This window comes from Opisthocomus hoazin, chromosome 7, assembly GCF_030867145.1.
Source record: "Opisthocomus hoazin isolate bOpiHoa1 chromosome 7, bOpiHoa1.hap1, whole genome shotgun sequence".
NCBI lineage: Eukaryota > Metazoa > Chordata > Aves > Opisthocomiformes > Opisthocomidae > Opisthocomus > Opisthocomus hoazin.
Window position 1 is genome coordinate 64,937,007 of NC_134420.1, and position 12,718 is coordinate 64,949,724.

A 12,718-nucleotide genomic window follows, 5' to 3' on the forward strand; every position below is an offset into this window, starting at 1 on the left:
TGAATGAAGGGACAGTGAGGCACAGACACCTGATGAAACACGCTCATGCAGAAAGGGACGGGCTCTTTGGCTTCAGTGGCTCCCATCGGAAACTCTTACAAACTCCATGGCTGTCATGGAAAACCAATGAGAAACACCAAGAAGTGCGGACACTTCACATCAGCCCTCTGTCACCAAAAAAACCCACCCCAACTATTAGCCTTGGATTGATGTAAAAGCCTACACTTGTCTGCACTTGCCTATTCAGTCTAATTTCGTAATTCAAGACAGGAAAAATGCCAAGGGAGCAAACAGCCCATCTTACACTACTGCTTCTAGGAAGTCTTGCTTCAGATGCGCAGGAACCAACAATAGCTCCTGGGCTTGCAAGGGATACGTCAGTTGACAGCAAGGAACAGAAAAGCAGGAAAAGCCTTTTAAAAAACTTATATACTGTCTAAATTTGGAAGCAATTTTGGTTACATCCTATTTATTCAGTCACAGAAACAAGTATCTCATTGAGACATACGCCTCTCACTGCGGAAAAAAGCTTTGGTTCAAAAGTAATCCCATTACATTATTTTAAGAAACAGGCAGCAATTTAGCCTTGTTAAAAACAATTGCAAACCTCTTCCATGGAGGGCTTTTGTGTACCTTACAGCAGCCAACAAAATCTGAAACACTCAGTATATCCACAGCTACAATTCACCTTGGGAGAACAGTTGTGCAAGTACCTTTTTCTCGTATACATCTTGCCAAACAATGCCAGCAAAGAATTTGTGCTGCATAATCTCCTTGGCATCATCAGGACCGCCACCTAACCTGTTTGGGGCAAAATAAGTGATTAAATGTACAGTTATCTTTCTCATACAATTTTTATTAAATGGTAGTGAAGAGATTCTGTGTTTATACAGTACATTTGGGAGCAGTTCTAGCATTTGCTTCATATTTGGTTTTTGTGCAAGGGCTGCAGGATAGCCTATTTTAGGCCTCAACACAGTTCCACTACAAGATTTGAAAACATGCTAACAAACAGAATCAGAATAGAGGCCTCTCTTAAACAAACAAAGAAAAAAAAAAATAATCACAATTCAAAAGACCGGCCCTTCGGGAAAGATGCTGTCCTAGGGACCACAGCATATCCTGCAAGTCAAAGGTCTCAGCCACACACCCTTCCCTCTTTCTAAATCAACAAGTGACCACCCCTTATAATTTTCTAGAGCAGAGTGATGCCAGTAGCAAAACTGAATTTGATTTTGAAGTGTGAGAGAGGCAAGGATTTTTAAGACAAACTGATTTATGCAACCTGATTTAAATTTCCATTAAAGAAAACAGTTGACAACTGCAGCAATAATATCGTGTTGTACACAAATCTTTCCTCCTCCTTGGCTTCACAAAAGCACAAAGGGTGCTTTATTGACATAAGGTTTATCAAGATAAAGCACTTTTATTCCAAAATAAAACTATCCACACAGCTTACCGATGCAATCAGTTTAGTTGCAGTCTTGAGTGAACAGATGGTTAAATTTTGCTGCGGAGGTTAAAATGTTCTCTAAAAGATTGAACCACATCGGCAAGCTAAGGCATGCGCTGAGAAAACAGGACACATACTGAGTAACCAGCAGGAGACCTACTTTCAGGTAACAAGGTTAAGCCCACGCTCAGGATTTTAAGCACAAGAGGTGTCACCATCTTCATCCAGGCTCACCTCTAGTATGTGCTCGTCCTCTGATTCTTGGTGCCACTGGCAAACTGAGGTATTACTCCTTTTTTAAGAGCTTGGAACAACGGCTCTACAAGACCAAGCCCAGAGCTACACCACCACAGAAAGACAGGCCAAGGACTGTTCTCTGAACCTGAAGCCAAGCTGCCCGGCCAGGCCCCATACTTGCTGCACAGCAGCTGGCCCTGAACCTCCTCCAGCCCAATGCGGTAACCCGTGGCTCTAATCCATGGCTATTTGAGGGTGAGGGGAAGGGTTTCAGTTCAGAGTATCAGAGAGAATGTGAAGGCTGTGCTACAGTCCACTGAGGTGGTATTTTGACAGCTTGAGAGTGTACTGCATGCTGTGGGACATAGTGTGAAGGCACAATGCCACCGGGACAGCATTGGACAATTGCTTAGCGAGGAGTTGTCAAATACGGCGACACTTTGTCCATACTGATGAATGGATCCTGGCGCACACAACTCCCTCCGCCATGGCCCAGCACTGTCTTCAGGGAGCGCAAGCTGGCAGAGGCCACGGCTGAACCAGAGAGACCAAGCAGCAGAGGTGCCTGGCAGTTCAGGGTCCATGCTTGGTTCCCAGCCCTCTCCCCTTCAGTGGCACAGCAACCTAAGGGGTTTGCTCCTTCACATTCCTTCATGAAATGTGCAGTGGAACAGGGAACAGATTCCCAGTCTTTGAGTTACAAAGTGTGGGTGATGCTCTCCTTCCACAGGAGAGCTCCAAGACCAGACCTAAGTTCATCGTAGAGCCCCACAGGCCACCACAAGCTGGATGATGGCTCTCCCATCTGCCTGGCAGCACTTTATGCAGCTGCAGAGCAGCCTGGAACAGAGACAAACTCCAGGGCAGCCTGGGAAGAGAGACAAACTCGGTGAGTAATCATCTCTCGGCTGGTTCCCCACAGGTCGAGAGCCTTTGCCAAGTCTCTGCCAGATTCCTTGCTGCTTCCCCAGCTGATGATGGCTGGCACAGAAGAGGGTGGAGTTGAACCTCTTTATCCACAGATGTCAATGGACTGCACTTCTGCTCAGAAGCTCAGGAGCGACTATGAGCTAAGCAGAGCCTGAATTGTGTTTTGCAGAACCATGCAGGAAGGTTGGCTGGCTCCAGCCATGTACGAGTGCTTTGGAGAATATGCTATTGCAAGCTTTTCTTCCATGAAGGACAAATACAAACTCAGGGGAATGCCAAGAAAAACCCCAGATGTTTTACTTACCTTTTAAAAACCTATACTGTTAAAAAACTCTATTCGAAGTGAATTGGGAAATGACAGAAACCTCATATTCTGGATACACACTTCTCCCAAAATACACTCTTGTTTTTCAGAATAATTATGAAAGGACCCTCTCACAGACGGTAAAATTAAATCAACACCTAATGCAAAAACCATGGTTAAGCACGACTGAGAACTGAAAGAGCATCAGGTTTGTCTTTCATAAGGACATGCAACAAGTAAAGAAAAATATAGCAGGAATAATTGTCTGACAAGATTCTTGTACAAGAAAGTTAAGTTCTGTGCATTTAAGTCTTCAGGCAGAACCCAAAATAGTATAAATAGGACTTAAAAAGGAAAAGCTGTTGAGATTTACAGCATACAAGGGAATATATCAGAAAGTGTAGAGGCCAAAAAGCCTTTTAAAAAAGAAAAAAGGCATTAAAACCCCCTCAAAACCCAAACTTCTGTCTAAATTAAAAAGTCTCCTTACAAAATACCTGCCAAAAAATTCCAGTTATTCATTTAACTTCCATCTATATTTGAGAGCCTTTGTTTCTATGTTTCAACTAAATGCCTTGGAGAAAATGCAACAACAAAATTAAACTGATACCATTTCCACATTTTTAATTTTTATGAAACCGTATTGCTTGCAAGTTCCTTTAATCACCTAATGACAAATATCTGGGCTCCACAAGTCAGGGGCGATCAGCTAGCATTCCATGTTCCATATCATTCCAATATTTTTTAAAATGTATGTATTGTAATTGTATATATCTATAAAAAAAAAGTAGTGCATGAACATACAGTCAACAGTGAAAGCAGTATCACAGGCCAGCAGGTTGCAATGAGTGGATCACAAGAAAAATACTGTTTCTCTGCTTGTCCATGTAGAAGTAAACAGTGCTCAGCACCCAGGTCCGTTCCCAGCTCTTTAAGAAGAAACCCACTAGGTTTATAGTGGAAAAGTTTCTGCAGTGAGGACAGCCAGGCTCCAACGCAGGAAAGCGGGCAGCAACTGCCTTCACTCTGCCCTGCCAACTAACCCCATTCATAAGCTCGGGCTTCACCGTATCGGAAGCCACAATACAGATTCCAGCTGAAGAGACTGTCGTACTTCCAGGTGAGGGATTTCTGGCGTTTACAGATTTGTACATGCACCATCCTGATCTGAGAAGACTGCCACAGTTTTAGGCACCGCTTCTGGTGCCGTTCTGTCTTCACGTGATTTCTCTGCCTCCCCCCAAAACTGCTTCTACAAGACGGCAAAGATACCCACGGGCTTAAGGAATTCAGCTCAGCAAAAGCTATTGGTGTTCACCAGCTCAGAGCCTGCATATTCCTCCTTCTCCGATAGAGTCAGGATGCAGACTAGTAACTTCTTTTACTACAGCCCTCACTTTCAGTGGTCTCCAACAGCCGCAGGGAAGGATTCAGCAACGGCACCTACACTGCTTTCCTGTGACCGGCACTACCAGCACGGAGAAGCTCTGGCTGGCTTTGGGAACAGCACCATTTGATGACTCCAGATTGGAAGGAAAACGCAATACTCTTCCCAAAGCCCTGTACACAGAGTCTTTGGGGGCCTTCCTGATCAGAGATTAAGACTTTTGGAAAGTCTCATGCAACTCCCAGCTCTGTGATGAGTTTTACTTCCCCACTTCTTCATTAACCACGTGTGTGCGACACAATCCTAGTGAATCCAATAACACTGGAAACGCTTCCACCCCCCAAACGTTAGTAACCACAAAGGAGTCATGCTTGAGGAAGCTGAGGCTTGGGAATTCTCTAAACTACCAATTTCTAGAAAGCTGGGAAAAAAAAATCTCTTTAAATTTGACTTTTATGTTTTCCTCAGCTTCAGTTTAGATTTCTTATGAGTGAACCGTCTGCGTTTGTCCAAACTTGTTCTGAGTGGCTTTGGACTGAATCAATTTAGTCTAAAATTATCATACACAACAGCTACAGCTCAGTCCACCTCACAGCACCTAGTGAAACTTGTATGAAGACTTGATGAGCACTCTGCATTTCAAGTGATACCAAGGACACTGGAGTTGTCTGGGGACAGAAACACTTTTGTACTCAAGACACACACATCTCAGAGCCAACACAAAACATTTGTCATGCGCAGTTTCAAAACTCTGGACATCCACAAGGCATGAGGTCTGCTGCCTAAGAGGACCAGCTATTCAAGGTTACCTCCTCCTGTCTGCCTCCAGCTAGCTGGGACTGCCTCCAGGCCCCTGCAGTCGCCATGACTGTCACCTCTACCTGCTCCAACTCCAGCAGCAGCTGTATGGGCTGCAGACCTAGCTGTGTTTGAGAGCAAGCTTGCCCAAGCCATCTACCCTTCCCATAGCAGAGCACCACAGAGGACACAGACGTACACCTTAGCTACAAATCACCTCCTTTCACAAGGAAAAAACAACCAAGGAGTTTGGTTTTGATGGTGGTAAAGACTTGATTGACCCTGATCTTCCTGACCATCTGCAGCCAACGTTGCACCCTGGATGTGGAAAGAGCCACCATCACTAGAAAGAATGAAGTGCCAGATCTCTGTGTGGCTGCAAAGACTGATCATCAGCTCCCAGGGACCACCTTCAGTGCTCCAAAGCCACAACTTCAACTCTGTGAAGTCATTAAATCTTTCACCAGACATTTGTGAAATGCTCCATCTTCTTCCTCTCATTCTTCCTGAATGGCAAGGTCCAACAACACCACAGAAGACAGAAGTAGATGAAGCAGCTCATGACAAACCCCATCTGAAAGAGGCTGAACAATCCTGACCTATCACAGGGAGCACTAAGGCATACAGTGAAAACACTTGATCAAAATTCAGAGGAAACCACCCTGAAGTTCTCTCAAGGTGAAAACCTGCCCAGATTCAGAGCTGGCGAGACACTCTGCTAATGGCAAACCCATCCACCCATCTAAACTCCAACCGTTTACACAGAGCACTCTGATCCATGCCCACTGTCACAGGTTGCAGTCTCCACAGTCAGAGAAAGAATAATAAAAGGTAAAAATTTTGCTGGATTATGTGTGGAAAAAATGCTCTGATTACCTCCTTCCATTTGATATATGTCACAAAGCAGTGAAGGAGAACTTCAGGTCACATTAAAAGGAAACATTTACAGAACAGATTTTTTCCTTCTTAGGAAAATGAGGGTTTACAAGATTAATAAACTTATATCAATCCCAAAAGAAACTTCAAAATTCCTTTTCTCTTACAAAATGGATTTTATATGACCAAATTTAGAAAACAGCCATGATTAAAAGCAGAATGCAATTTATTGTTCTTCACATTTTCCCCACATGCCTGTGAGTGTGAGACTGAACTGGTATTACTGAACGCAGAGCGCTAAGGGTACTTCTGTATATCCAGCTCAGGTACAACAGGTAATTTTTAAGATTTAAATCACTGATGCAGGGCACAATTCACTAGCTCCTTGATACTTAACTTCAAACATCCTCATCGCTGAACGTCATTATGTCAGCCTTTTTTGTTGTTGCTCTTTTTCTGAGGATTTTACGGGAAGGGATAACATCCCCAGTTTCATTTTTCTCATGCTTTTGGCTGTCTCCTCCATCCCACTCTGAGTTCAGCAGCAGTTACTAAATGTTGCCAGTTCTGATTTTTCTGCCACAGACAACACTGTGACGACACCAGCTTCTCTCCACCCCTGGGCTTTGTGGAAGAGGGGATTTCTGTTGAATTACACAGTGCTTCCCCAAAGCATCATCAACGGGCTAATTGCAACCAGACTATCACACATTATTTAACTTTTCACTAAATGTATTTTCACAGCTATCTGGCTGTTTTTCTTCAACACAGCTCCATGAACTCACTGTGAGTCAACCACCAAGTACCCCAGGCACCCACTCAGCACACAGACCACACAGTAAAGGAACATAAAACTATAAGGCCAGGACTCAGGACTTCTTCCTTCCAGCTTGCTTCCAGCTCAGCTCTCCACACTGCCTGAAACGCCATGAAGCGCAGGGGATTTGCAGAATCACAACTTCAGTTAAAAAGTTGGGTGAACAGTGATTGGTGAGAAACCAGTACTTAAGAATGGTCCATGATCCAAAAAGCTTGGGAAGCACCAGTGTAATTAGCAAGCTGCCATGTGTGCAGGCTCGTCTAGTCTATAGTTATTTCTATCAGCAGCATGAAAATCATCTGTCCAACAGATCAGAGCATCGTTGATTCCAAGCCTGCAGAGGATACATGCGAAGAAGTGGCTATTTGTATAAAATGAGCATATTGTGGAGTAATTATTGGCATTGGGAAAACCTTGTAATTAGAAACAAGTGGGCGTTCTTTGTTTGTAAACAAACTGCATTTTGGTTCATCAGAGATGCTCCTTTAAGAACAAATTACAGCAGATGCCGCTTGTGTTTCCAGTGATTGAAAGGCCCCACCTGAATAAGCTACAAGAGGGTCACAACTGTATTTAACCCAGCGCTTTCCTGGACAGGAATGCTGTTGGCAGGGGCTGCAGAGCACAGGCCCAGGAGGGCTGCTGATCAACGACCCAACCTTCTCCCAGAGGTCCCCTTGCAGGCGCCGGGTCCAGGAGCGGGGTGCAGCCATTGCCACCCAGTACACAGCTGGCCGTGCTCCTGACTACAACTCCCATGTCACCACTAAGCGGAATCCTCCACTAGTCCGAACTGTGGATTTGCATTACAAGACCTCTCAACAGGATTTTCCATCAGAAATAGTGATGGAAATCGCCTACAGTGATGACAAAAATCCTTGCTACAAACATCCACGTACTGGGAAAACCCATTTTCCTGCTATGTGCACACACACACAGACTAAACAAACATCAGAAAGCAAACCGGAATACTCTACTTGCATCTCACATGAAAGATTTCCTATCTGGGGCCCATTTACAGTGGAAGGTCCAGGACAGGAGATCGCAGACAGAGTCACGATATTATCTGTTTTAAAAATGTCTGGGTTGACAAGATGGCAGGTTTTTAAACCGATGTTTATCTTTGTGCGAAGGTCAACATCCTTTTTGGACCTTGTTCTATTTTCTGTTTGTTAGCCACTAAGGGCTTGGGTTTTTTGTTTTGCTTTTCTGTTTTTAAATAATACAGCATAGTAAGGAAAAAAAAAAACAAAACCAAAAGGAGGAAACAGAAAAAGCAGATTAAGCATGGTATAAACTCCACCACAAACATGGTACAAACACCACCACCTACTGTCCAAAGCAGGATGCTAAATCACTGGCACAGATTTAAACAAAAACTCAGAAAACGGACAGCAGCCTGAACTGTGACAGAAGGTGAAAGCATTCAGTGTGGAGCAGCTTGTAACCCACAGCAGCTACTGGATTTGTTATGACCAAAGGCAGGGTTAACTTGCGTTGTCCCAGGCTGTAGCTTTGCATTAATGGCAGCCATCGTATTCTGAAGTTCAGCCTTCTGATCACCAAAGCTGCTTCATGTCACTATTAGCGGTGCCAGCTCATGTCAGAATTTCAAACAAGAGTGAGTAGGTCCACTTGCTGCATCTTGGCAGATGATCATTTTGAACAGATTAGAAACAAAACTACAATTTTGTCTGAAACACCTTCCTCAACTTTAAATAACGAAAAATGGCTGGTGTGCGTGCGTGCAATAGCCCTTTGTGCAGTACTATTTTTTTTCAGTGATGGCGATATGGGCATTTCATACAGCAGCAGAGAGACAGTCACTTTTAACTCACCTGTCTTGAAGACAGTTCTCTTTAATACACACACCTTTTCATAGCACAATTAATAACTTCTTTCTGAAGCCTTTAACAGAGCTTTTTTTTTTTTTTTTTATTTCTGAGGGCACGAGTGCTTAAAAGTGCAACTATTACGCAACAGTCTCACCTTTGCTTAGGATCTTTCTTCAGCAAACCCGACAAGAGAGATTTTGCTTCAGGTGACAAAGTGCGTGGAAATCTAATCTCCTCCATAAGGATGAGCTCAAAGAGCTTTTCGTGATCCTGATTGTAGAAAGGGAGCCGGCCACACATCATTTCATACATCACAACTCCCAAACCCCACCAGTCCACTGCACGACCATAGTCATTATCTTCCAGCACCTGAAGAAACACAAGGAAAAGGCTTTAGAAGACATTCCCAAACCAAGTATGAACACAGAACTTGAGAGGCAAAATATATCCCAGCAAGTTCATCTTTTCACTTCACAGCCGAATCGACCAGCAAAGTATCTGCACAAGATCCATTTGAAAGAACTGGCACCCACATTCACCGCGCTAGGGTGAGCAGAAAGGGGAAAAGGAGACAGCGGGTATGTTACAGCAGCTTCCTTCTCTTCCTCCTCCTACCCTCCCTCACGTTATGGTCACGATAAGCACAACTTTCGAAAGCCCAAAGGCTGAGAACTGCTCTCACATTACAGAGCCAGCTGTCAAATTCTCCCTTCTTCATCACAAACTGTTCCAAATGGCATCCAATTTTTTAGAAAAATCCCAAACCACCAAGAAGTCAGTGCAGGGAGAAAATAAAGACCATCAATCTATTTACTTCACAAGCGATAAGCCAAACATCCCCATCACCTCCATTATCAACCTGCACCCCCCAAAGGGTGGCTCTGCACATGCTGAAAGACCACCCACAAACACTAAATGACTAACCTACACTAAACACTCAGAGCCAGAACACCAACATTTGACCAGCTGGAAGGCTGTAAAACAGCAGCCAAATTGTCTGGAAATGTTTCCTCTCCTCCTCTCTGCCCTGCTCCAAAGGCACTTGCTGACTAGCTTGAACACTCCTGCCTCTGCTTAGAGGGCTGCACACCCAGGGGTTCTCAATGGGGCGGACTTCTGCCAGGTCTCACAGAGGAAAGAGTCCAGCACTGGGCACTTCCACCTAACAAAGCCCTGGGTGGTGCAGGGACTCGGGACCCCACAGTGCCCTCCATCTCTCCTGCTTCCTCCGGAGAAGCCCTGTCACCGTGCATTTCTCATCTTCTGCGTTGAAGGTTGCTGAAATGAGTGGGGAGTGTTTTGTGGCTTGTGGAGTGGATGGTACAAGGACTTCTCCAGACTTTGTGTCTCCTATGCAGTTGTCTGTGGCTGACACCAACAGTGTCATGTTCCAGACCCTGTCCTCAGGTTTTAGTTGTCATCTTTACTCTTTTCACGGGTCTGCACTTAACTGCTCACTCTTGCTGCAAGCACAAACCATGACCACACCATCATCGAGTTTTCTTGTTGCATGGTGCCTGTGTGAGCTTTGCATAGCTACAATTTAGAATACTTTACAATCAAAATTAACAGGGTGAAAGAGCCAAACGAAGTCGACACAGGTTTCACAAAAGCAGGATCTGAACCTCTCACAAACCTCAATAAAGGTTTTGCACACAAAAAAGCAGCATGAAGACACTCCACATAACAACTGTTTGCACTCTGCCTCTCTTTATTCACTAATTATTCCCTTTAATTATCTGAACGAGGGAAAGGGCCTGCAGTAAAAACCAAAAGGCTGCCAGGTATTAGATTACCCCACGTTGGTCTATTTACGGCATCCCCTGCCGTATGATTCACACCAAACGACAGCTGGCTCTGCAGCTGCCCCGTTCATGTACACGGCCGACACAGCTGCCGGCCGGACAGGATTCCAGGAGCCAGCCCCATCCTTTCCGAGGCATCGCGGCCCTCAGGCTCACGGGCGATATTGTGTGACAGCGCAGTCAGCCACCGCTCCCCGAGCCACCCCGTTCAATCAGCGCTTCCTGTTTGCACTCCCCTACGCTTGGGTTACCCAAAATAAAACAGTCACAGGGCCTCCCATTTTTATTTTTCAAACTGCTGCAAGAGACGCAAATAGGAGAGGACTGAAAGAAAAACAAAACCACAGAGGCCTTTGTTGTGTATGTAATAAATGCTGCTTTTGAAATGCAGCAAATACTTAAAATGTTACCTTAGGAAGCATATTAATACTCTATATTACAATCTAGATTACTAATGACAGCTCCTTCAGTCACACCCATTAATTCTGAACAGAATGGAAAATGCTTATTTCTTCAAAGTTCTTTATCACAATAAGCATATGCTCGTATTAGTGATTGCACAAAGCAGAGCAATGGTGTTAGGATCAAAAAATATACCGTAACCAAAAAGGTATTGCACTCATCCATGATTTATTGCAGGATAGCTGGGGAGCAGTAAAGTAACAAGGTCATCTCACTCAAATTGAAGTATCATCATTTCCTAACAAGCAGGTCTAGACTGCTGCGAGATGGAATTTGAAAGAGAAGGCACAACAGCTGTAAACATCACAGCCATGGATGCATCTGACCACATCAAAGTTGACATGGTTCAGCCACTGTCAGCCACGCACAAGATTCCAGTATGAACCTAAAAACAACGATGCAACAACTGTACAAACACGCCGCTATGCCGGATTCAAGTTACAAACGCAGACAAGAAGAACGAGCCCCCTGCTTTTAAGGATGTATGACCTTAAATGCACAGAATATCGCTCGCACACAGTTTCCAGATTGTTTGCATGCTACTGACCAGATGACAAAAGCCTCCAGAATTTAACACCCCAACTCACAGACAGGATTTGCAAGGAGGGGAGAGCGCTGCGTTAATCAAAAGGATTTGTCCTTCAGGGTTTTGGATGAGCCTACCATAAATACTAAAAAGAAAAACAACAGCAAATAATGTTACAGAAGAACAACGTAACGCCTGCACAGGGAATCCCCACATTCCAAGTTAGGAAAAAACAAAACCAAAACAATAAATATTTTTAGTCTCCTCATAAAATCCTTGATGAGAAACTGAAGTTCAGCAATTGATTTTAAGAGGGAAGCTAAAATAGAAGCTGTGTTGATGCATAATAAACACTCTGTCGTGCTGCTAATTACTCCCCTGCATCAGTAAATCTTGAACAGTGGTGCATGGACCCCAGTTTAGTTTCACTGAAGACTTCTGGTGATCCATGGAGAGCTGGTAGCTATCATGACACTGGTTCCACCTCCTTGCTGCAAGCTCCTTTGACAGGTGACCACATTCTTCATTATTACTAAGACACTGGGGGCCCTTCAAAGCAACTGGGAGTTAAAAAACAAACAAAAAAACAGACAAAAACCAAGTGCACGCTGCCACCGCTATGCAAGCGGAGAGCACAAAAGTGCTGATCAGCAAAGACGTCAGCTCTCCATAGAAATATTCCTCCTCCACTTTGGTTTTCCATACTTTGTACTTGGGCACACTTCAACTCAAGAAAGGTTTGCAATGCCCAAGTCTCCCACCTCGGAGAAAGGCTATGTCCTGGCTGTGCCAGCAATGTACCATCTGCGACAGCCCAAGTGCTCCAAGCAGGATGGAACTCCTAATGCCATGGGCAACAAAGCACCCCCTGCAAGGCCTTTCTGCGCGGTACGCCACGTTAGCTCAGCCTCGGTGCCCTACCGATACGGCCAGTCTGCTTCCAGACAGCTTGGAGCGTGGGCAGAGAAAACTGGCTTCTGCCTGCAAAATACCGTGTATACATATATCCTCCATCACACAATTTCACTTTTGATCTGCCTGTAAATAACTCACAGCTGTAACACCACCACTGTTGCACAACTGTCAGAAGGAGTATTTCCAGGATGAAAGTTGCAAGCACACATTTGCATTTTTACATCTTAAAAAAAAAAAAAGTACAAAAAAACCTCCAAAACACGCAGTCTGGGGACTGGGATCCCCTGCTTGGATCTGTTTCCGAAAAGTTCAAATTAACATTGAGAAACATCTCATGCTCTTACAGTCACAAAACAGTCAGCACTTTTAA

General features: G+C 44.4%; 1 protein-coding gene across 3 annotated transcripts in view; it reads right to left on the bottom strand.

The window, feature by feature from the left end:
* Positions 1 to 12,718, bottom strand: part of AKT1 (AKT serine/threonine kinase 1) — a 73,966-nt gene that overhangs the window by 5,939 nt on the left and 55,309 nt on the right. For all 3 annotated transcript variants that reach the window (XM_075426731.1, XM_075426729.1, XM_075426728.1), the window contains 2 exons: positions 8,795 to 9,009; positions 714 to 801 (listed from right to left, as the gene is read on the bottom strand). In XM_075426731.1, coding sequence (XP_075282846.1) covers positions 714 to 801; positions 8,795 to 9,009 — 303 coding nt within the window. The remainder of the gene's footprint in view (positions 1 to 713; positions 802 to 8,794; positions 9,010 to 12,718) is intronic.